A 24,157-nucleotide genomic window follows, 5' to 3' on the forward strand; every position below is an offset into this window, starting at 1 on the left:
TACGCCAGGTTCTGTGGAGGGAGAAACAGAGGGATGGTAAGGCTTGAGGAGGGACACAAAGAAAGTGGGGTAAATCCAGCACTCTGGTGGTAGTTGGAGTTTGAAAGGATTGATCTGCTCTAGGATGGTGAATGGGCCAATGAATCTGGGACTCAGCTTGCAGCAGGGTAGGCACAGGCGGATGTCTCAGGTGGACAACCAGACCTTCTGACCAGGTTGGTATTCAGGGGTCTCGGATCGGCAAAGGTCGGCTGTAGGTTGTCGCATGGAGTTTTGTGCATACTTGGCCCACCCAATGACCCTACAATGGCCATACAATGACTAGGATGCAGGTATTATTGTTGGAAGGAGGAAGGTCAGTGATAAAGTCCACCCCTAGGTTTGACCACGGGTGATTAGGGATGGGCAGAGGGTGGAGCTTGCCTGATGGTAGATGGCATGGACTTTTGAAGATGGCGCAGTATGTACATCCGTTCACGTACCTTATGACATCAGAAGCCATGTTAGGCCACCAGAAGCATTCCCTTAGCAACGAGGGGGTTTCATTGACCCCCGGGTGACATTGGCAAGAGATGTGTGAGCGGAGTGAATGAGTGGAGTGTGCCGCGTCCTGGGGATGTATTGGTGTCCGGTGGGCAACCCGGCGGGGTGTTGGTAGCAGGATTGGAGGAAGAAAGGTCTCTGCAGACCAGGGGGCGTCAGCCTTCACGTTCTTGGCCCCTGGGCGATACGAGATGGTAAAGTGGAAGTGGGTGAAGAATAGCGCCCAGCGGGCCTGTCTCGGATTCAGCCTCTTGGCTACCCATAGATATTTGAGGTTCTCGTAGTCTGTGAGGACTAGAAAAGGGTGTTTGGCTCCCTCCAGCCAATGCCTCCATTCCTCCATGGCCAACTTGATGGCCAGCAGCTCACAAGAGAAGAAGGCGCATGGGTGGAGGTGACTAGGATTCCCCTGCTGCTGTGACAGGACCGCTCCCACTCCGGTGGTAGAGGCACAGTGGAGACACAGATTCTAGGTTTCTCTGAAATGGTCGATGAAGCTGGAATAAGACTGGATAACTGGGTTATTCTGTGTCCAAATTGAATCGGCCCACTGAAGTGCTTTACCTTGCAATTGAGATATCAGGAAGGCCACCTTAGCTATTTCGGCAGGGTATAAGTGTGGTTGAATCTCCAGGACCAGCGAGCATTGGAGTAGGAATCCGCTGCAATCCTCAGCCGAATCAGAGTTGGAGAATATGCATATCTTTTGGGATCATCCTTACACACAGCTATTTTGTATTGAATTCTCTAATGCTTTCAATCACATTATGCTTCAGGGTTTCTCTCTCCTTTTAAGGATGTACTGTTTGGATTCTTTAATATGCAAGAAGACAAAATTTATTAATATTTTATTATTAACCTATTATTATTTCTTGCTAAATTTCATATTCACTGCAGTAAATTCAATCATCAAAAGGTTTAAAAGTATATTCAGACTATTTCATCTTCTAAGAATCTTAAGACTTTTAAAACAGTTCATTTATTTGATCTTGTGTTTAGCTTTCGTTTTGTATTATTTATTTTTTATTGCATACATCTATAAATGGTGCTTTGCATGTAATGTTACCTCTTTGTACACAATGTTGATATTCTCTGTACTTTTATATTTGGTACCTTGGCAATAATGAAAACAAAAACAAACAAAAAAAAACAATAAAAAACAAAACAAAAGGAGTGATACGTCTTGTGTATTCTATATATAGTCTTTGGTTAGAGCTGGGAGTTTTCTGAGAGCTACGGCTTGTACCATGTGACCACTGCATCTCATGCAGAACCAGAGAAAAAGGGCAGCACTTTCAAGAAAAGCTAATACTGCTCTAAAAAGAGGAACAAAGATACATATAGATACTATGTACAATAATATAAAAACTTATTTTGTAAGTTTTCATACTGTTATTTTTTGTTGTTGTTTGTTTAAGTTTACAATATCACATTTATTGCTGTCATTAATAATAACAAACAAGTAATTATTTTTACATGACATGCATTCTTTGTTCTGCAAATCTAATGTTGTGATTATGTGCTTGACAGCTGCCAGTAACATACTGTAGCATTCTTTCAGGTGGGTTCATTTTGTTGACCGTTGCTATAGAAACAGATAATCTCCTGTCTGAGTACGTGAACAGCACAGAGTTTAACATCACTTGTTATCATCTCGGAATAATGGCAATTATGGCTGTGTCCAAAAGACTTGCTGCCTCGCTGCCTTACTAGGCATGTGACTTTGCAGGCAAAGTTTTTGCATAAAGGCACCTCATGAAACTCATTTCAGACAGGCTTTTGAGGCAGCGTAACAGTTTAATGATCTACAACAAAATAGAATGAGTTTTGATGATAACTAAACAAATATGTTATTATTATAATACTGATTTCTTCATAGAAATAACAACAAAAGTGCAAAAAATTTGGTCAGAAGCATACATTTACACACAAGACCACCAAATGTAACTTTCAGACACTTTCTTTATTTTTTTATCCCAACCATCAAGGAATGGAATGCACTATGTATTTAAGCTGACTTCAAAACTCGATCAGAAGAAGGTACCTCTGAAGACAGGAAGTGAAGCAGAATTTGTGTTCGGACATGCCTTGATGCCTTAATGCCTTGAAATGCTGCCTTGGAAAGCAGCGCATGATATGGTGTGAACGCTCCATCAATATGACCACTCTGTTGAAGGAAGCCCCACCTTCTAAGTAAAATAGCTAATTGCTAATCGTTTAAGGCAATAGGTTTGTTCGACTTCATGCGATGCCGCAAAAAAATGGTTCGAAATTTTCTTAGACTTTGATCGATACTGTAGATGCCTTACGATCACATGTGCTATCAAAGTACCGTGAGACTGAATGAGACCAACTGCCTAGGTTTGAGAGTGAGAGTGAAATTACTTCCCTTAAAGGGACTTTGGTTGAATTGTACGTTAAAAATGTTCCTCCCATACAAAATTATTCTAAATAAAATGTTACCTAACTTAATGGATGGATGGATGGATGACTTGATTTTAGGGGTTACTGAGGTTAAGGGTTTAAAGCTTGTGGTTAGAGGTCATGAATGGTCATTAAAAAAGTTGACCTTGGCTGGTGAGAAGGTCGGATACTTGGTAAGACATCCCAGCTGGATGTTAAGCTGTCATGTGATGAAAAGAAACAATCACAAAGCAATCACAAACAAACATGATCAAAAATGGTATGATTAAGAAGAAAATATGCACAGTATTACATACAGTAAAAGACAATCTATATTGTAATAATTAAGTTGAGTCAGTTTTCTAATTCATGAATTCCAAATCAGATTTTTTTATTTATTTTATTATTTATTTTACTTCAGAGTTAGCAGAAACGTTAATATTGGGCAGTTATCTTTTTGCCATTGTTTAACTGATTTAGTTACAAATAATTTTACAACTGGAGTGTAGACTGTATTTGGACATATTGATCTCTGTCGATTATTTTAACTTAGCTTGTTTTATAAGAAGCCTGTAATTTGTCTAGTTTTATTATGTATTGCTTAATACTTTTACATCAGTGATGTAATTATTTTAGGGATGGTAAGCGATTAAAGTTAATTAAAGGATGTGGGGATTAATTAATCGATTTAATCTCACATCAAATTTGTAGAAATTATTCCCAAAAGATAATCTAAAGTCGTTGCTATGTAAAGCATCAAACAGGCATTACAAAAAGTAGGTTCAGCAAGAAATATTTTGTTTGATAAAATTCATTACATATAGCCTACTCTTTTGGACCATGTGAGTCAATTTTTTCATTGTCAGTGACAATGCTTGTTCCCTTATTTCAGGGAACAGAGGTTACTTCAGTAACCAGAGCACACACCCTTTCAAACTGTCCCTCACATTGTGTATGGGCAATACATCCAATCACGCTGTGCTATCAGCAGATACAAAACGATCTTGAAGCACTTAGTTAAGGGCCAAGTAAGTTCCGAGGCATAAGCCAAGTTTATAGCATCAACTATCCAACAAGAAATTCTCTGCTTTGTAACTGGCAGCCCTTTAGAGTGACCTCCAAAGCAAACAAAAAGCTGCTCCATCTGTCTGAACAGGCTGGAGAGCTCAAAATACACTCTCAAAGCAGTGGCTGTTCATCGGATGTGCTGCTCAGTTGTTTCTTCCTCTTAGGTGGGAAAGGAAACAGGAGAGCAGAAAAAAAGGACCATCTTCGTTAAAGAAGGCGATCTACGAGTGGAGACAGGCAGCACTCATGTTCTCACAAGTGAGAACACAAGCCTTTGATGAGTGCAGCCTCTGCATGGGTACACCATTTGCAACAACACGTGCTGGAAATTTGTTTCATAAATTTTATAAGGTGCCGGATGCTGAGCTTTTTTTCTGTCTTCCTGCAGAGTCTGCGAAGAGATTATCCTCATCCCTGAAGGACAAGATTCTGATGAAATAGCCCCTTCTGGCAGACTAAGTGCCATTGGTTTGTGCAGCTACACAAATGTGAACAAATTAGGCTTCTGTTCAGAGTAAAACAGGAGTTTTCCCACATACACAACTTGAGAGAACATTTGAAAAGGAACAGCGCTATTGCTTTTTAGTGACCTACCCCAAATTTGAACCATAAACTGAATTTAATTTTAAATCAATTATTGAAAATGTAGATGACCTTGTCTGGACTGAACTTTCTTGTGTGATAAACAATTATCAGGCTGCCAATGCAGTATATTTGTTTTATTTAATAATAAAAAAAATGTATATAATGAAATGCTGCTTCATTTTTATGTCTCATATTCTGCTTGTTGTTCTGAATATTATATATATATATATATATATATATATATATATATACACACACACACACACACACACAGTGACCTCCACTATTATTGGCACCCTTAGTAAATATAAGCAAAGATGGCTGTGAGACTAAATCTGCATTGATTATCCTTTTGAAATTAAAAATTTTTTACAAAATTCTAACGTATCATTAAAGTAAAACAATTGAAAGTGGAGAAAAATGAAATAATTGTTTCAATTGCATGTTTCAGTTGCAATAATTGCATGTTGGCCACAATTACTGGCACTGCTATAAAGACACTACTGGAACTTCAAATGTCACTGCCTTCTATGGTAAGACAAAACAAACAAACAAAAATTTACTGCCAGGGATCCTGGACATCATGTTCAGAAACATGGCATAATGTTTTCAATCAGATACCAAATTATAAAAAATCTGTTATAGGACCTGTAGAGATTCTGCATAAAGGAATGGTATCTGATCTCTTATCAGGTGTTTCTCCAAACTCAGAGCTGTTATCTTTGGAAAAGGATGTTGCAATAATTGGATGCCAATAATTGTGGCCAACATGAATTAGAGAAAACATTTATTTCACAATGAGATTTCCCCCCCACGTAGAGTTGTTTTGCTTCAATGAATGTTTGGAATTTTTTTTAATAAAAGATCAAAAGGTTAAACAAGGCAGTTTTTTTTTTTTCACAGCCACCTTTGCTCATATTTGCTTCATATCTTTTGATGATTCTGGAGCAACATTATTGTCTAAAAATATAGAATTATCCCAATCCTTACCCCTAAACCTAACCCTACCCATAATTTATTCCTAAAATCAGTGGGAAATGATAGCTGATTGATAAGAGTGTAGAAGGACCTTACCCTGATTGTTCTGTAAGCCTAAAACAGCAATTTCTGATTGGTTGATTGGAATGTTTTTCCAGTATCAACAAGGATGTTGATCCAGGAACATGTTGTACTTGGTCAAATCACGTTTGCCCATATTTACCAAGGGTGCCAAATATAGTGGAGGGCACTGTATATAAATTATCATACATGTTAGGTGAGTGTCGAAACCAGATAAAAACAAAAAGCAAAAAGAAGTAAAAAAGCAGGAAATTATTTGAGGAATTACACACATGTACAGATAACGCATTCTTGGCAAGTTTTGAACTGCACACATGATTGTGTGTAACAGAGCATGTACAAAAGTTATTGAACACCATTCCATACCATCTTCAGCCAGCTTTTTATTACACATGATAAATGTTTGGATTGTTAACATTCTTACCGAATGGTTTTCACAATAAAGCAGATGATAACAGCCAAGCCTATACATCCACACAGAGATCCAATCACAATAGCTGCGATTTCACCTTAAACAGAAAAAATATGTTACATTTCTCAAGAAAACTGTAATAATTGAGCAAATATTAAGCATAAAAGTCTCTTCTTAGAGAACTGGCTGAAAAATAACAATAAAGACAGCAGATTAATAATCAGTGCTGTCAATCAATTAAAAATATTTACTAATTAATTGCACATTTTCTAAAAGGTGCTGTATGTAGGATTTACACAGAGTGATTGAACTAGGTATTGCAGTCCAAATTCGAAATATTGGAAAAGGTTTGTTTTTACACGGCCCCTCCTCCTCAGACTTGACGTTACACACAGGTTGCCAGATTAATGACATCAACAGGAATGAGCACACTTGATGATGAATGAAATGAAATACGCTGTGTTTTCCTCCAACTGTAGCATTATTTTTCAGCTAAAAAAGTACAAGTAGTGATTATGATACACTTTGTGTCAAGATGATTTACGACTTTGACCTTTGACCTTTTTGACAGGTTGAACTTCCGGTAACCTTATGATGGATGGGTTGAACTTTCCGAATGAGTTCATCGATTAACCTATTGACCCCTTCCCACGCATCGATCATTTGGTTTTGACAGAAGCTTTTACCCTATTGACCTAGTTAGTTTTAAATCATAGTTTTTGACGGGTAGTTTTATGGTATACGAACCCTCCCCACGCATCGATCATGTGGTTTTGACAGAAGCCTTTACCCTATTGACCTAGTTAGTTCTAAATCATAGTTTTTGACGGGTAGTTTTACGGTATACTAACCCTCCCCACACCTCCCCACATCGATCATGTGGTTTTGACAGAAGCTATTTGCCGGTTGTTTGAACTTTGTCCCAGTTATATGGGTTATGTGTGTGTATGTTTGTGTGTGTGTGTGTGTGTGTGCGGTTGGCTGCATACAGAGAGAACTGTCTGACACCGACCCCATTTTTATACTGCTCAGGAATGTAATGGGAGTGGATGTCAGACAGTCATTTCACATTTATATATATATATAAAACATTCTATAATTTATATAATTTATATAATATAATAAATTTTCATGCTAAAGTTGAAAACATGCCGTTCTTTATATTCTATAATTTATATAATATACATAATCTAAAACAATTAAAGGTTGAAAAACATTTCAGTTATTTCACATTTATATATAAAACAGTCTATAATTTATATAATCTAAAACAATTAAAGGTTGAAAAACATTTCAGTTATTTAACATTTATATATAAAACCCTATGAAAACACACTGTTCTTTATATTCTATCCTTTATATATTATACATAATCTAAAGCAATTTAACTAAGGTTGAAAAACATTCTGTTCTTTAAAAGAATTATAAAAAGCTTACTGAAACCAATCCACCTACCTTATTTTAGACAGAAGCTTCAGCTTTGTGAGAAACAGGCTCGCAGCTCCGTCTGTCAGACTCTCTCTGAATCAGCGATCACAATGAGACACGGCCAATGTTTTGTTATGGTTAAAATTATTTTCAAATTATAATCCCTAAATTTTAAAGTTGTAATAATGTTTTCTGAAGGAGTTGTTTTCACATCACCTTTTTCCTGACCCCAGTGTCTGTGTTTGCACGCTATAGTTCACTCTCGTCCAAATTTACTACCCAATCATAATATCTTTAAAGACATTGTTAATTAAAACCAACGTATCTCATGCAGGAGTACCATGTTTTTTACAGTTTTCTGACGGGTGCATCTATGAATTACGACGATCAGCGTCTACCATCTCTCATGCCCACAAATTTATTATGACACGCGTGAACCATGCTCAGCTTCCCACCTATTGAACAAGTTCATTCATAGAACAAGGATGACACTTAGCGGTCACTCAACACCGATTTCTTTCACATGGTCCCTTTATAAATCCATTTTCGCGTGTTACAAAGCATCACTTTATACCAAAAAACTTTCTCGGACGGTTCTCCAAGACATTTGCTTTCCAAGACAATGGATAAAAGTGAGTATTTTATCATTTCATGTTATCTGATGGTAGTGATATTTAAATACTATTAATTGATCAAAGTGTGTTATGCTATTTTTACAGTATATGATGCCTTTAAACCATATTACATTTAATTCCTGTAATTTTCTTCAAGTTTTTGCTGTCTTATTTTATCTGATTGTAGTGATATTTAAATATTAATTGATCAAAGTATGTTATGCTATTTTTACATTCTACAATGTTCATCTTTAAACCATATTACATTTAATTCCTGTAATAAAACATGCATCTGTATTTTATTTCATCTGCTGATAGAGATATTTTAACACTATATTCATAAAGTATGTTATTTGACTTAATATCGATGCATCTAATGTCCCAATCACCGCCAGGCTGTTTGTATGAAAAAAAACTTTTATTTTGAAAAGATGGTGACATCCTGTTGAAAATACTTTTATTTTGAAAAGACGTGACATCCTTTCGACACGTGCTTAGCTTTCCGTGCTTCAATTCAGTTCGCTATGTATAGGATTTCAGAAAAACAATTCTGTGTCTGTTAAATCGACGTTTTACCACCGCGTTATCCGTTTGTCATCTATGAACACGACATTGCGGGGTGTAAGCGCTCCCGGTTAGGAATGCACGGTTCTATCTCAGCACCATTTTCCCGGTTGCTAACTGCTCTCAGTGAAACGACATATGATGGTGAAATGGCTCCCCCCGGTGAGTCTGTGGTGAAATGATCCTGTTATAGTGAAAATTGTGCCATCTCCGGCAGTTTAATGGTATGACACAGTGTTATAGTGAAAATTGTGCCATCTGCGGAGGTTTAATGTTATGACACCGTGTTATAGTGAAAATTGTGCCATCTGCTTGCGGTTTAATGTTATGACATCATGATTTCTTTGTCACAGTCTGTCTGTGTGTGTGTGCTCCATTAAACTAGCAAATAAAAACCCTCTCCATGTGTTTTAAATCATAACAGGTTTTTTATTTTTTATCTCAGGTTCAAATATTGAGCAGCAAGCCTTTGACTGTATTAATACACATAAGTACATATGAACTATTCTTTTTATAAATTAAACTGAACGTATTTTAATTTTGTCTTTTTATAAATGTAATTTTTTTTTTTCACAGTGGGCGCGATTGATCCAGACAGCACAGCCGATGGTAAAACAAGATCCATCTCCAACATTTTTATGAGAAATGTAAATTTTAGATTTCTTTTATGCTTATAAGAAATCAAATTTTATTTTTAGATTTCATACAATTTATCGCCCAACCCGGCTTCCAGACAGTAATCGATCTCACGCAAGATGGCGACGAAGATCCCACCATCAACATAACAGACAAACCTCACATCCTACCTGATTCCACTCCAGAGCACGTCGAGAATCCAATAGGATCCGGCGGAAAACCACTTCCTGGACCCTGCGACGAACCAGCAAGAAAGAAGCCTAGATAAACGAATCTTCCCACCTCGCCGGTCAGTCCTGGACCGGACGGCGAACCACAAAGAAAGACTTATCGTTTTACAGCGGTGGTTCGACCTGAACCGAACGGCGAACTACCAAGAAAGGCTTATCGTTTTACCCCGGGGATCAGTCCTGAGAGCTCTCCAGAGAGGAAAACTCTTTGTCTGACACCACCAAACATTGAGATCGTCGACCACGAGAAGGTAAGCAGTGGTAACAGGCAGTAAATCATCATCATTCAGACTCTGGGGTATTTCTTGTATAAATGTAATGTCATACAATTGAAGTAAATCATCGTTCAAAGTTTGCCAGCAATCATACAACAAACTTTTCAATTTTCTTTGAAATGATATTCAAACCTTTTTCCAACAAAAGTTTTGCAAAATAAGACTTTCCGGAATTGGACGGTCCAGATACAACACAGCTGAAAGGGTGTTGAAGTCTGAAATCAAAATCGGACACATCCTGAGACCCTCTGTGCATCGTCATCTGATCAGTAGCCCAAAGGAAGCGTGGTATAATCGCTTAAAAGCCAATGTTTATCGTAGACGACCTTGAACCTTTTAAAGACTGATTTGTTTTGTAATGTGAGAGTCTTTTTTATCTCTCACAATGTTTTCTGTCTGAGCCAGGATGTATTTGGCCCTTTGGGCAGCGTTGTTATTGATTTTTTCTGGGTCAAGTTGAATGCCCTCTTTTTCAAAATAGTCACGAATGTAAGCCTCTTTCTCTGCATCCGTGACGACGTTCGATGGGTAGCCCGAAACTTGTTTCAAACGCAAGAAGGTTTTTACGTATTCAGCAAACAACGTGTCTGACCGTTGTGGAAAATGCCAAACCTCATCTATCTTGGCTACCACATAGCCCTTCTCGATGGCTTTTATAAGCTCAATACTGACCCACCAGCCCGAAAGCGATCTTTCCTGGTCTGTGTGGGTAAAGCTCGAGGTCTGGTTTTGGTCTTGAGCGCAGGTTCTACATAGCAGAAACATGAGTTTTCCTCGGGATCTGAAAGCGAGGATGCCGTGCAGTAAGTTGCGGGGAGGGTACACGGTGGCTGTGATAAGTCCGTAATAATTTTCAATCGGTTCGAAATCTGTGAAAATGATTTCGGGGTGTCCGATTGGGTAGCTTTTCCTGACCTGACAGAAAGGGTACAGACTGGTGAAATCCAGATATCTTATTTTCTCATCGCCGCTCACTTTGTAGTATAGTTTATAGGCGTTCGGTTCGGCCTCCGTAATGCGCATCACATGGATTCAATCTCTCTGGGGCGGAATAATCAGCCATAAATTCTATCACAGAGGGATCGGTCTTTTTCATCCGATTCCATTCGTATTCCCACAGAACCTCGATTTGCAAACCATACGTGTTCCGGAGAATTTCAACCTTATCGTCAAACTGGTTCCTGAGAACCCCGTAGGGTACTCCGGACAGGGGGTGCGTCTGATTGGGTTCAAAGCGACAGCAGTGTCCATGGATGACGCACCCCCCCATTCTAAGCCGTGCCTGACGCCGTCCTGCTCGTAGTAGCAGTCTAAAAGTACTTACCGATCTATACTTCGCCGTGGTTTACGGCGTGATGACCTTCCACGTTTCAAGTCTTTTTTATATACTCGAGCCACTGGATCGAACCGCTTGAGTAGGACTTATTCTGATGAATGTATGCTTTGTTATGCATCAGGGCGAGCGTGTTTCTGGTGAGATAATGTGTTTTGAAGACCCCCACTGCGCAGCTGGCGATCGTCGTGAACCCAAAAGGGTCGAGTTGGGTGCAGTGTAGGAATGACGTCCTGTACTTCATGCATCGTTCACGCAATAACACAACGTCGTTAACGCCGTAGGCATACAGTTCTTTCTTGAAGTTAAAGAACTTGCCCTTCACCGTGCTGTACCACGCCTCAAACTTTATCCGACATGTTCTCGTAGTTGTAGAACTTTTGTCAGGGTACGGTCCGACGTAGTTCTCATTTTCCACCCTGTTGAAAAGATGGGGGAAATAGCCTTTTTCAGTCGTCGTCAAGTATAACGTCGCGGGCATTTTGGCGAGAGCGAATGGGAAAAATTAGTAGCTATCGATGTATCGTTGGGCACATGCGTCGTCGTACACCAGAAGTTTGCACCCTTGCATTATGACCTCAAGCACGATCCCTGCTTTGCAAAAATACTCCAGAATTAGAAAGGTGTCAAATCTGGAGGCGTAATGAGCGATGAAGCAGTAGCCTTTGTATCGGAGTTGTCTGAAGCGCTTGATTACCTTAGCGATGCAGTCCGTACCGTAGGCGGTACATTTCTGACCTTTGAATGTCAGGGCACAGACAAAATTAGCCTCGTGGCGGCAGTTTTCGTAACGCGTTTCAAAATCGTAAAAGACGTATTTTTCACACGGTTCCTTAGGCTCTAGAGGTTGAATGAAGCATTGATGTGCCCCATCGTCCATCAGACGCTCTCGACAATGCACACATTTGTCTGGGGCACATATGTGTTTGGTTTTCTCATTGCCCGGTTTTACGCTGTAACGTCTATTACATAGTTTGCAGTATTTGATCATATCACAGGTGGGGTTTTCCTGACCGGGAGGTGGGTTTGTTTAATGCATTTCGAAACAATAAGTCGATTAAATCGACAATAAGTCGATTACAATAACGCAAACAATTGGGTCAATGTATGATTCTTACAGGGGACCTGTAACATTCCGCATCGAAACAGATGTTGCAGGCGTGTTTACATCGATGGGCACTGCGGTTGGTGTAAGATTTGTAGCAAAATGGACTCACAAATGTTGAACCGATGAATGCCTTCAAACTCGTTATCATGTAGTAGTGGTTGTCGTGGAGATACAGCAACACCGTTTTTGGATGGGGTTCGTCTGAATTTTTGTAGGTTTCTAAGATCATGGTGATAGATCTGTGAAATATCTGTGAAATCCGATTCGGTCTTGGATTGAGAAGCCGACGCTGTTTTGGATGACTGTATCCAGTTTTTCTAACTCACTCTCGGGATGTTGGGGGTTAAGAAAACGGGCGAGACAGATGGAGAAGCACAAATTATTTGAAATATTGGTCGCGCAAAATAAACTCGTCTTTTTCCTTTTGATCACCTCATCAACAGCCAAGTCCACGAGTTTCCGACGACCGCCGCCTTGTCTGTTCATGGCTACGGAAGGTTCAAATTCTACGGTTCGGTCAGATAGTAACCGGTCGTTGCTCTGTAAAACTCTATCAAATTTAATCCTTAAACCCATCCATGTCGTAATTATTACCGTGGGTTAAAATCCCACCAACGGGTGTCTGTAAATTGGGAGCCGTCAATGTGATATCGATCACCGGAGAATTTTGGTCAAATTCCCTAGCGAAATTCACATTTCCAGTAAGCATGTCATGTAAGTGGATGTGGTAAGAGCCCAAATCTGTAGAGTTAATCTCTCTCAGATTCGTAGTCCTTCTCAATGGCACGCTATTGAAATGAGGTCGTGGTAAAACATGATATCCGTTAACGTCCCCACCCTCGTGAATCAACCTATCAACGTCTGTACAGCTTAATCGAGTCTGTGTAGTAGGGTCGACATTACCTGATGCGGACGGTTGCGAAGTATCATTACTGACGGGGTGCTCTATGTTGTCAGGATCAGCCTCGGTACACGCTGCCAGTGGTCTGTTTAAAACGCAGCCGTGTTGTACAATGGGATCGTTGTCTAGGCTTAGCAGAGGATCAAACAAATTCATATTTGGATTTACATAGCAAAAAAATAGCAGGGGATTCTAGATTAAACAAATACTGTTCTAAAAAGTCCGGCAGTACACTTAGCATTTCGATCTCGTCTGTCGTCAGTTCTGTGGAGGATTGGTCTGATTGACATAAATCATCTGACCCGTCCATTTTTTTGGTTTCAGACCAAAACACGTACTATTACAAAATCATAGAGTTAAAACATACATGAACTATTACAAATTTCATATAGTATAAAAAATCATAAATGAACTATTACAAAATCAGAGTATAAATGAAATATCGGATTATATGTAAACAAAGTATAAAAAGCATACATGAAATATAAAAAAATCATAGCAGACGTGCGATATAAGAATTACTCGGAATACTATATCTATATTCGATTTGACTCTGTGGTCTCATCTATGATGGTGAGAATAAGGTGATGCAAAATGAGCACCAATTCCCGTTGGTATTGACTCACCATACGATCATTCCTATCAAACTGCTGATCAATCACTGATCTCATAGCATTGACGCGACTAAATATTTAATTGGCCAGATCCTGAATAAAGTGATCCTGTGCATCGAATCGACTGCACGTCTCGAGGCATGTAGCTCGCTGTGCAACGCGTCTAATCTGCTATAGGTTTCGATTTGTCTGTCACGAGACTCGCTGCGCAATGCAATCAATTTGTTGTTAATATCATCTTGTAAGTCATGGAGTTCGACGTATTTGTTGTTTATGTCAACCTGCGTGTCGGAGGCAGATCACCGAATGGTTCATCAACCGGCTGAGGCGCCGGCACTTCTTCCACTTCTACTCCTTCCGAAGACGGTGAGCGAGAAGGATATGGTGTTTGACCCAGGTTGGTGGTTGACACCTCGTCACGCTCGCTCGTCCAAGAGGCTTCTACTCGAGTCTGCTGGGTGTAAAAATAAAAAATCTTAATGGTTTTACTCTGTCAGAGTTTAAATGCAAATAATGTAGATAGTCTTACCATAAAACAGCGCAGTCTCAGGACTGGTCCCCGGGCTGTTCGGTGGTGTCAGACAAAGAGTTTTCCTCTCTGGAGAGCTCTCAGGACTGATCGCCGGGGTAAAACGTTAAGCCTTTCTTGGTAGTTCGCCATTCGGTTCAGGTCGGACCACCGCTGTAAAACGATAAGTCTTTCTTGGTGGTTCACCGTCTGTTCCAGGACTGACCGGCGAGGTGGGACGATTAGTTTTTCTAGGCTCCTTTTTAGCTTGTTCATCCTGGGTCCAGGAAGTGGTTCGCTGCCGGATCCTACTGGATTCTCGACGTGCGCCGGATTGGAACCAGGTAGGATGTGAGGTTTGTCTGTTACGTTGACGGTGGGATCTTCATCACCATCTTGCGTGAGATCGATAACTGTCTGGAAGCTGGGTTGGGTGATAAATTGTATGAAATCTAAAAATAAAATTAGATTTCTCATAAGCGTAAAAGAAATCTAAAATTTTGATTTCTCATAAAAATGTTGGAGATGGATCTTGTTTTACCATCGGCTGCGCTGTCTGGATCAATCACGCCCACTGTGAAAATAAATAAAAAATAAAAAAAATTTTTTTATAAAAAGACAAAATTAAAATACGTTCATTTTAATTTATAAAAACAATAGTTAATACGTACTTACGTGTATTAATACCGTCAAAGGCTTGCTGCTCAATATTTGAACCTGAGAAATATAAATAAAAAGACAAAAAAAAATATAAAAAACCCGTTATGATTTAAAACACATGGAGAGGGTTTTTATTTGCTAGTTTAATAGAGCACAAAAACACACACACAAACAGACAGACTGTGACAAAGAAATCATGATGTCATAACATTAAACCTCCGCAGATGGCACAATTTTCACTATAACACGGTGCCATAACATTAAACCTCCGCAGATGGCACAATTTTCACTATAACACTGTATCATACCATTAAACTGCCGGAGATGGCACAATTTTCATTATAACAGGATCATTTCACCCCAGACTCACCGGGGGGAGAAATTTCACCATCATATGTCGTTTCACTGAGAGCAGTTAGCAACCAGGAAAATGGTGCTGAGATAGAACCGTGCATTCCTAACCGGGAATGCTTACATCCCGCGATGTCGTGTTCATAGATGACAAACGGATACCGCGGTGGTAAAACGTCGATTTAACGGACACAGAATTGTTTTTCTGAAATCCTATACATAGCAAACTGAATTGAAGCACGGAAAGCTAAGCACGTGTCGAAAGGATGTCACTTCTTTTCAAAATAAAAATATTTTCAACAGGATATTGTCATATTTTCAAAATAAAAGTATTTTCAACAGGATGTCACCGTCCTTTCAAAATAAAAGTGTGTTTTTCCCATACAAACAGTCTGGCGGTGATTGAGACATTAGATGCATCGATATTAAGTCAAATAACACATACTTTATGAATATAGTGTTAAAATATCTCTATCAGCAGATTAAATAAAATACCGATGCATGTTTTATTACAGGAATGAAATGTAATATGGTTTAAAGACGAACATCGTAGAATGTAAAAATAGCATAACATACTTTGATCAATTAATAGTATTTAAATATCACTACCATCAGATAACAAGAAATGATAAAATACTCACTTTCATCCATTGTCTTGGAAAGCAAATGTCTTGGAGAACCGTCCGAGAAAGTTTTTTGGTTCAAAGTAATGCTTTGTAATACGTCAAATTGGATTTATAAAGGGACCATGTGAAAGAAGTCGGTGTTGAGCGACCGCTGGGTGTCATCCTTGTTCTATGAATGAACTTGTTCAATTCACCTTATTCCGCCCCGCCCACTTTTAATATTTCGCATTTCCGCATTTTGTCATCCGACTTCCGCTAAACCGATAACGGCACGTCCGGTTACTAGTTTAGTAATTGTAAGATTGTTTATGGCTAGCTATAACTGTGGCGAAATGACAAATAACGTTATGTTATAAATTGGTAGAACGATGAAAACGTCTTACGACGATCAAATGGTCTCAAATTGTCCCATCCATCGTCGCTGTTAACGTGGGTAATGTTAGACGATATGAAGAAGTGTCCAGAGTTAACCTATATTAACTGCCCTGTCAGAAGGAGTTGATGGAGCAGCAAGGGAAAATTATATGTAAAAAAAAAAAATGTAACGAAGCTTACCAGTATTTACATAGTGAGACAGTGGGTCGTGAACTGTTACTCAGCGAGGGTTTTTTCGTCTTTTTAAAATTGAACGTGCAACCACCAGCCAGTCCAGCAGTCTAAACCTCTCAGCATGGTGCTGTTTAGTTTTGTGTGTGTGTGTGTGACGTTAACATACACGAAGTTATAAATGTTTAAAAAGTATATTAACGTGTTTGATGACCATCATCAGACTAAGTATTTTGTCTAATAACTTAAATGTACAGTGGAGTAAGGTAAGTGAACGTTTATGAATTACATGTTAGAAAAGGAGGAGGCTGGAACTTGGAAGTGAAAAACGCCTTATATCCAGGTATGCATAATTATTAGGCAGATTTTCTTTTACAAATAAAACAAGCCAAAACAAGATTATATATAACTTATAAAAGATAAAATGCAAAATCAAAAGTTAAGATTGGTGTGGTTTGGAATTGGTAAATTTTACCAAAAAATATGATCAGAAAATCAACTTGCCTGTTAATTCTGCAGTGTATATGCAAAAGGTAAGGTAAAGGTAAGATTTGGTAGGTGTACATTAAGTCTAATCAATGAATAATGTAGGTAAATGTCAAGTGTAATAATAATAATGAATGATTCTGAAATATGACAACTCTAAAATCTTTTAAATGTATTTTAAGTTTGCCATGTTCTGTACAGGGCTGAGGACCTGTAAGCTGCTCATCTGGGTTCCCTCACAGCATGTGCCACACAATGAGCAATTCTGTGCCAAGACTGTAGCTAGACTACAAACCTTTTATTTTAAGTGTATGCTTCCTCTTGTCAGATGAGTTTCAGACAGGCTACCTGCTGCTTTCCACAAGATACTTGTAGCTTTGTAAATAAGCAGGAATGAGAATAATTAGGTTAAGGATAGGATATTAGGTAATTGGGATGGGATGTAGAGGATGTGGGTGAAGACAAACTATATGAAATAAGTTGTTTTAAATCAGTTGTGTTAAACAAGAGACAGACTGTGATTTGTTTTTTAATACATGGATAATTTAATATAAGTTGTATAAAATCATTTGTGATTTGTTGATCAGTGTTTGTTGTTTTCAGGAAGCAAGAGACACCTTCTACTGACCATCCTATAAAATTTCAACATTTAATTTCCATATGTAATAAACCAAGATGGAATTAACTTGCAAACTTGACATGACTTATTCCTTCAAATCAGAGATTAAAGATAAAAAAAAAAGATCAAATTAAGATAAATAAATATTTACAGCAGGTAATGTCAGGTGACACTGTAAAGGTTGATAAAAATAACTTATTACAGCAGGTAACTTCTGGTGACATTGAAAAGGTTCATAAAAATATCTATTACAGCAGGTAACTTCTGGTGATTTTCAGCAAGATCAGGGGCATGTGGATCTGATCACCCTCACAGCTGTCCACTGCATCACTGGCGGTCATCAATACATCTGTGGAAATAATTAAACATTTTTACATTAGTACTTAACAATATATCATGAGTATTAATATATGATGAGACCCGAACTTAGAACTGTGTGTGTGTGTGTATGTGAGAGAGAGAGAGATGCATTAGAAACAAAACAGTATACACACTCTTAACTGTAGTTCAAACATAGGTCAGTATCTGAATGAGAAATGTAGCTAACTGGCCTGCTATCACCTGCAATCTCTGTAGCAGGAATAATGTGAGCTATTGTAATGTACTATAATATCTTGTACTACCGTAAATATTAAATAAATAGGTGGACAATGGTAATCATGGAAAATTCGTTGTACTTCGTTAACTGCTTGTTACTGATCTTATATGTATTCAGAGAACGGACTTCATAAATCTAACGTTAGGCGAGCAAACACATAGCTAGTTAAGGTTAGCTTACCCGAATCTGACAACCTTTTCATCCCCCGGCGTGACCTCTTTAACGGAACATCGTAGTCGAGCCATTTCTCGGTGTAAAAGTGTTCGTCAGTCGCCTTCCCGTCCATGAAATGGTACGAACACACATAAGAGCGCTTGGGTGGGCGCTTCAAATTTAGCGCCTTCATCCATTTCCTCTTCTTTAGGTGCTGGGTGTAAATTGTAAAGTGCACCACAACACTCCGACCGCGTCACAGTGTGTTCGCTACATCGTTGGTGCAATTGTTTTTTTAATACAACTGTTATGCAGCCCCTAACTGAGCATATAATACTTGATATATTTGCGTTTTGTTATCTAGCCACTAGCTTAGGTACGTTATGTCCGGTCCCTCAGCCGGAAGTAAGATGACAAAACGAGCGTAATGGCGGCGCCGTTGTTGCCATGGAAAATAAGGTGAATAGGTGGGAAGCTGAGCATGGGTCACACGTGTCATCATAAATTCATGGGCACGAGAGATGGTAGACGCTGAGCGCCATAATTCATAGATGCACCCGTCAGAAAACTGTCAAAAACATGGTACTCCTGCATGAGATACGTTGGTTTTAATTAACAATGTCTTGTGTCCAGATACTATGATTGGCTAGTAAATTCGGACGAGAGTTAACTGTAGCGTGCAAACACAGACACTGGGGTCAGGAAAAAGGTGATGTGAAAACAACTCAAAACATTATTACAACTTTTTAAAAATTAGGGATTATAATTTGAAAATCATTTTAACCATAACAAAACATTGACCGTGTCTCATTGTGATCGCTGATTCAGCGAGAGTCCGACAGATGGAGCTGCGAGCCCGTTTCTCACAAAGCTGAAGCGTCTGTCTAAAATAAGGTAGGTGGATTGGTTTCAGTAAGCTTTTTATAATTCTTTTAAAGAACAAAATGTTTTTCAACCTTAGTTAAATTGCTTAAGATTATGTATATTATATAAAGGATAGAATATAAAGAATGGTGTGTTTTAAACTTTAGCATGATAATTTATATTATAAATATTATATAAAACATATTATATATATATATATATATATATATATATATATATATATATATATATATATATATATATATATATGTGTGTGTGTGTGTGTGTGTGTGTGTGAAATAACTGTCTGACATCCACTCCCATTACATTCCTAAACAGTATAAAATGGGGTCTGTGTCAGACAGTTCTCTCTGCATGCAGCCAACCGCACACACACACATAACCCAAAGTTCAAACAACCTAACTGGGACAAAGTTCAAACAACCGGCAAATAGCTTCGGTCAAAACCACATGATCGATGCGTGGGGAGGGTTCGTATACCGTAAAATTACCCGTCAAAAACTATGATTTAGAACTAACTAGGTCAATAGGGTAAATAGGGTAAAAGCTTCTGTCAAAACCACATGATTGATGCGTGGGGAGGGTTCGTATACAGTAAAACTACCCGTCAAAAACTATGATTTAGAACTAACTAGGTCATTAAGGTAAAAGCTTCTGTCAAAACCACATGATCAATGCGTGGGAAGGGGTCAATAGGTTAACCCATGAACTCATTCAGAAAGGTTACCGGAAGTTTAACCTGTCAAAAAGGTAAAACGTCAAAGTCGTAAATCATCTTGACACAAAGTGTATCATAATCATTACTAGTACAATATGTTAACTTAGCATGTTTCTTAAATATCTGCAAACATTTTATGGTATTCTTATGCTTTAGTAGAGTCAAAAACTTACAGCACATTTAAATTAATCATGATTAATCTCACCTAACAATAAAATGGTTTTAAATGTACCTTTATGTTGCAATAATTCACATTTAAATCTTAAAATTAATGTAGAAACAACAACAACAACAAAAACTAATATATATATATATATATATATAATAATATTTTTTTTGTATGACTGAAGGCTGGTATCACCAGTGTTTGGAATAACGACGTTTAAAAGAACGGCGTTAGGTAACGACGTTATTTTTTCAGTAATGCGGTAATCTAACTAATTACTTTTCCCGACGTTACAAACGCCGTTAACGTTACTGAACGTTAAATGCAGTGCGTTACTATGCATTGATTTAATAAACTATGCAATCTGAACGGACCACTGGCTCACACAGAGTCATGTGTTTCATGGTAGCCAATCAGAGACAGTGTTTTTACACACATGCCGGCACACGCGGCTGCGCCAGCGGCGCCAAACACACACACACGCAACAGCTACACAGAGATTTGCAGCAGAGATGGCGAGTCAGGAGCAATCCGATGAAAAGTTGGCATTTTCAAGGTGAAGATATAAGCACTACTTCAAATTCATTGTGGTCATAGGCAAGAACGTGCATCTAATGTGTACATATAATGTGTGACACGCATCTACAAAGCTAGTGGCCAAAAACACTTTTCTTACAAAGATAATACTTGGAAGTGCAGGATAAAACTCTTGCTGTCTGTTGACGTGCAATAAATATTGAAAGTTATGTACCTGTCTGTTCTACTCATTTCAACTGACTTGTGAAAACTGCAAAAAAAAAAAAAAGTACAAATTCTCTGACATGTAGCAACTTTTTTTTTTTTTTTTACAGTAACGCAAATTGTTACTTTCGCTGGTAACAAGTTACTTTATTATTATAGAGTAATTCAGTTACTAACTCAGTTACTTTTTGGAACAAGTAGTGAGTAACTATAACTAATTACTTTCTTAAAGTAACGTTCCCAACACTGGGTATCAGTGATAACTATACTACTGATGACTCTATGAAATTGTTATTTTTTTCCTCTAATATTTAACCACTGATTATAGCCATTCAACATTACAGTATAATTAAAAGCTATCAATTTTAACATTATTTGGAAAATAATTACTTCTAATTTAAGTCAATTTAAAACAACCTTCACTTAAACCCTTTATAATAAAAGTAAAAGTTACCTGAACCTTTCAGCAAATAGGAAGTACAGGTCTGTAACACATTAAACTTCCTAATTATGGTAAGAAGAAGGGGGGAACCGGCGGACAATCAAATCAAGTTTAATAATAAAATAAAAACAAAACAGCGCAGCAGCCCCTCACGGACCACTGCCTCGCACAAACAAAAACCAAACACAACTAAAATCCAGCCCTGGTCCTCTCTCTTCCTTCACTGTTGTCGCTAATCTTTTATAGCCTTCCATCTCCTCTGTGGGACTCGAGACTTGTGGGTCGAGCAGGTGTCACTCATTTCCAATCACTCCACCGGCCTCGCTCCGTTCCCACGGCTCTCGTCCCCGCCCCACTCGCCACAAGGTCCATCTCAATAAAATAAAATGTACTGAAGTAGCTAATTTCAGTAATTCAACTGTGATGGCCTGGATTTAAACCACACAATTCTTAAACATTAATCTTTGCAGTTGATCAAGTAAAATGACATCACTATATTGGTTTGGTTTACAATCTTTATTTGTCATTGTACTGAGTCAGTGCACTGGCTTAGTTATTTGGCTTAAGGTTAAAACGTTAAAACTTGTTAAAATTCCTCTTTGGCTTAAATGTACTTTTATACAAATCTAGCAAATTATGAAAGTTCATTCTTGTAATTAAAATGACTTAAATGTTTAACACCTGGTCTGTTGTGGGAATGGACCAGCCTAGTAACAAAGAGATTCAAACAGGAAGTTGTTCTGTTTTATGGGAATTCTAAAGGAAATGAGACTATACCAACTTTGCTGTATAAGAGGGGACATAGGAAAATGTGATGTCTTGATCAGTATGATATTTGTCTAATAGAATCCTTTTTCATGAACAAAAATTTATCCATGGCTCTAAATTTAGTTAAATGTACTATTCATTCCAAATTTATTGTTTTGTTTCCCCTTGTTTTCTTTCATGGTGCTGGCCACCTCCTATAAATTCAGTGTATGTTTTGTCTAGTGAAGTGGTTACTTATTGTACCCTGGTAAAGGTGGTGTGGAATGTTGTCTTCTGTCAGTTTGAGAGAATCATGGCCAATTATGTCATTTGTGAATTTCCTGTGATGTAATCTACATGGAATACAATTTTTGGTCTTTTTCCTCTCTAATGAGGTTTGATCACTTTTTATCTTGCGTAAGCAAGAATTAATAAACCTATAACAATTGAAGACCACTTTGCTTCCTGTTTTGTGGCTATGGACTAATTTTTTGTTGTTGTGATCTGCTCAGGCTCGTGACAGATCTTTCACATAAACTCAAATTGTAAAACTTTTGTATTAAATTAAATGCACACAGACTGAAGTAGATTAAGTCTTTTGGTTCTTGTGTGATTTTAGCTCATATTTAACAAAAACCCACCAATTCACTATCTAAACAAATTAGAATACTCCATAAGACCAATTAATTGTTTGTTTACTGTACATGTACTCAATACTTTTTAGGGGCTGCTTTTGCTTTATTTACTGCCTCAATTCGGTGTTGCATGGAGGTGATCAATATGTGGCACTGCTGAGGTGGTATGGAAGCCTAGGTTTCTTTGACAGTGGCCTTCAGGTCATCTGCATTTTTTTTTTTTTTTTTTTTTTTTTTTGGTCTCTTGTTTCTCATTTTCCTCTTGACAATACCCCATAGATTCTTTATGGGGTTCAGGTCTGGTGATTTTGCTGGCCAGTCAAGCACACAACACCATAGTCATTGAACCAACTTTTGGTGCTTTTGGCAGCGTGGGCAGGTACCAAATCCTGCTGGACAACGAAATCAGCATCTTCAAAAAGCTGGTCAGCAGAAGGAAACATGAAGTAAATGGGTGCAGTCACTTTGGTTTCAAAAAAACACAGTGAACCAACACCAGCAGATGACATTGCACCCCAAATCATCACAGACTATGGAAACTTAATACTGGACTTCAAGCAACTTGGGCTATGAGCTTCTCCACCCTTCCTCCAGACTCTAGGACCTTGGTTTCCAAATAAAATACAAAACTCTCATCTACTCTCATCTGAAAAGAGGACTATGAACCACTGGGCAAAAGTCCAGTTCTTCTTCTCCTTGACCAGGTAAGATGCCTGTGACATTGTTTGTGGTTCAGGAGTGGCTTACCAGGAGGAATACGACAACTGTAGCCCAATACCTTGACCCGTCTGTATGCCTTGACTCCAGCCTCAGTCCATTCCTTGTGAAGTTCACTCCAATTGCTGAATCAATTTTGCTTGACAGTCCTCATAAGGCTGTGGTTCTCTCAGTTGGTTGTGCATCTTTTTCTTCCACACTTTTTCCTTCCACTCAACTTTCTGTTAACATGCTTGGATACAGCACTCTGTGAACAGCCAGCTTCTTTGGCAATGAATGTTTGTGGCTTACCCTCCTTGTGAAGGGTGTCTATGATTGTCTTCAGGACAACTGTCAGATCAGCAGTCTTTCCCATGATTTTGTAGCCTAGTGAACCAAACTAAGAGACCATTCTGAAGGCTCAGGAAACCTTTTCAGTTGTTTTGAGTTGCTTAGCTGACTGGAATGTCATCATATTCTAATTTGTTGAGATAGTCAGTTGGTAGGTTCTTGTTAAATGTGAGCCAAAATCATCACAATTAAAAGAACCAAAGACAAACTACTTCAGTCTGTGTGCACTGAATTTATTTAATACATAAGTTTCACAATTTGAGTTGAATTACTGAAATAAATTTACTTTTCCACGACATTCTAATTTATTGAGATGCACCTGTATACAGAAACTGAAAAAAGTTAACAAACACTAAATTCTAAATTGATTATAGATTCATTCTTAAAGCTACAAAAGTTATTGATCTCCTCTTTTTTTCTTTTGTTCTTTAATGAACAGACATCATATCAACTGGA

The 24,157-nt window shown here is 38.2% G+C and overlaps 1 protein-coding gene across 3 annotated transcripts in view; it reads right to left on the reverse strand.

The window, feature by feature from the left end:
• The window catches only part of ca14 (carbonic anhydrase XIV), a 76,571-nt gene that overhangs the window by 20,694 nt on the left and 31,720 nt on the right, over window positions 1–24,157 (reverse strand). Inside the window, exons 1-5 of one of the 3 annotated variants that reach the window (XR_003281588.1) lie at window positions 15,312–16,914; window positions 14,957–14,998; window positions 14,823–14,855; window positions 14,303–14,733; window positions 6,083–14,227 (exon numbers count right to left, since the gene is read on the reverse strand). Coding sequence is in view for 1 of the 3 variants with exons in the window: in XM_026250979.1 (XP_026106764.1) it covers window positions 3,113–3,166; window positions 6,083–6,167 (139 nt within the window). In the remaining 2 variants the exon portion in view is untranslated. Of the gene's footprint in view, window positions 1–3,112; window positions 3,167–6,082; window positions 14,228–14,302; window positions 14,734–14,822; window positions 14,856–14,956; window positions 14,999–15,311; window positions 16,916–24,157 lie in introns of those variants that run through there. The other 2 variants (XR_003281587.1, XM_026250979.1) reach the window with 2 other exon arrangements.

This window comes from Carassius auratus, unplaced genomic scaffold (genome assembly GCF_003368295.1).
Source record: "Carassius auratus strain Wakin unplaced genomic scaffold, ASM336829v1 scaf_tig00026259, whole genome shotgun sequence".
Lineage (NCBI taxonomy): Eukaryota > Metazoa > Chordata > Actinopteri > Cypriniformes > Cyprinidae > Carassius > Carassius auratus.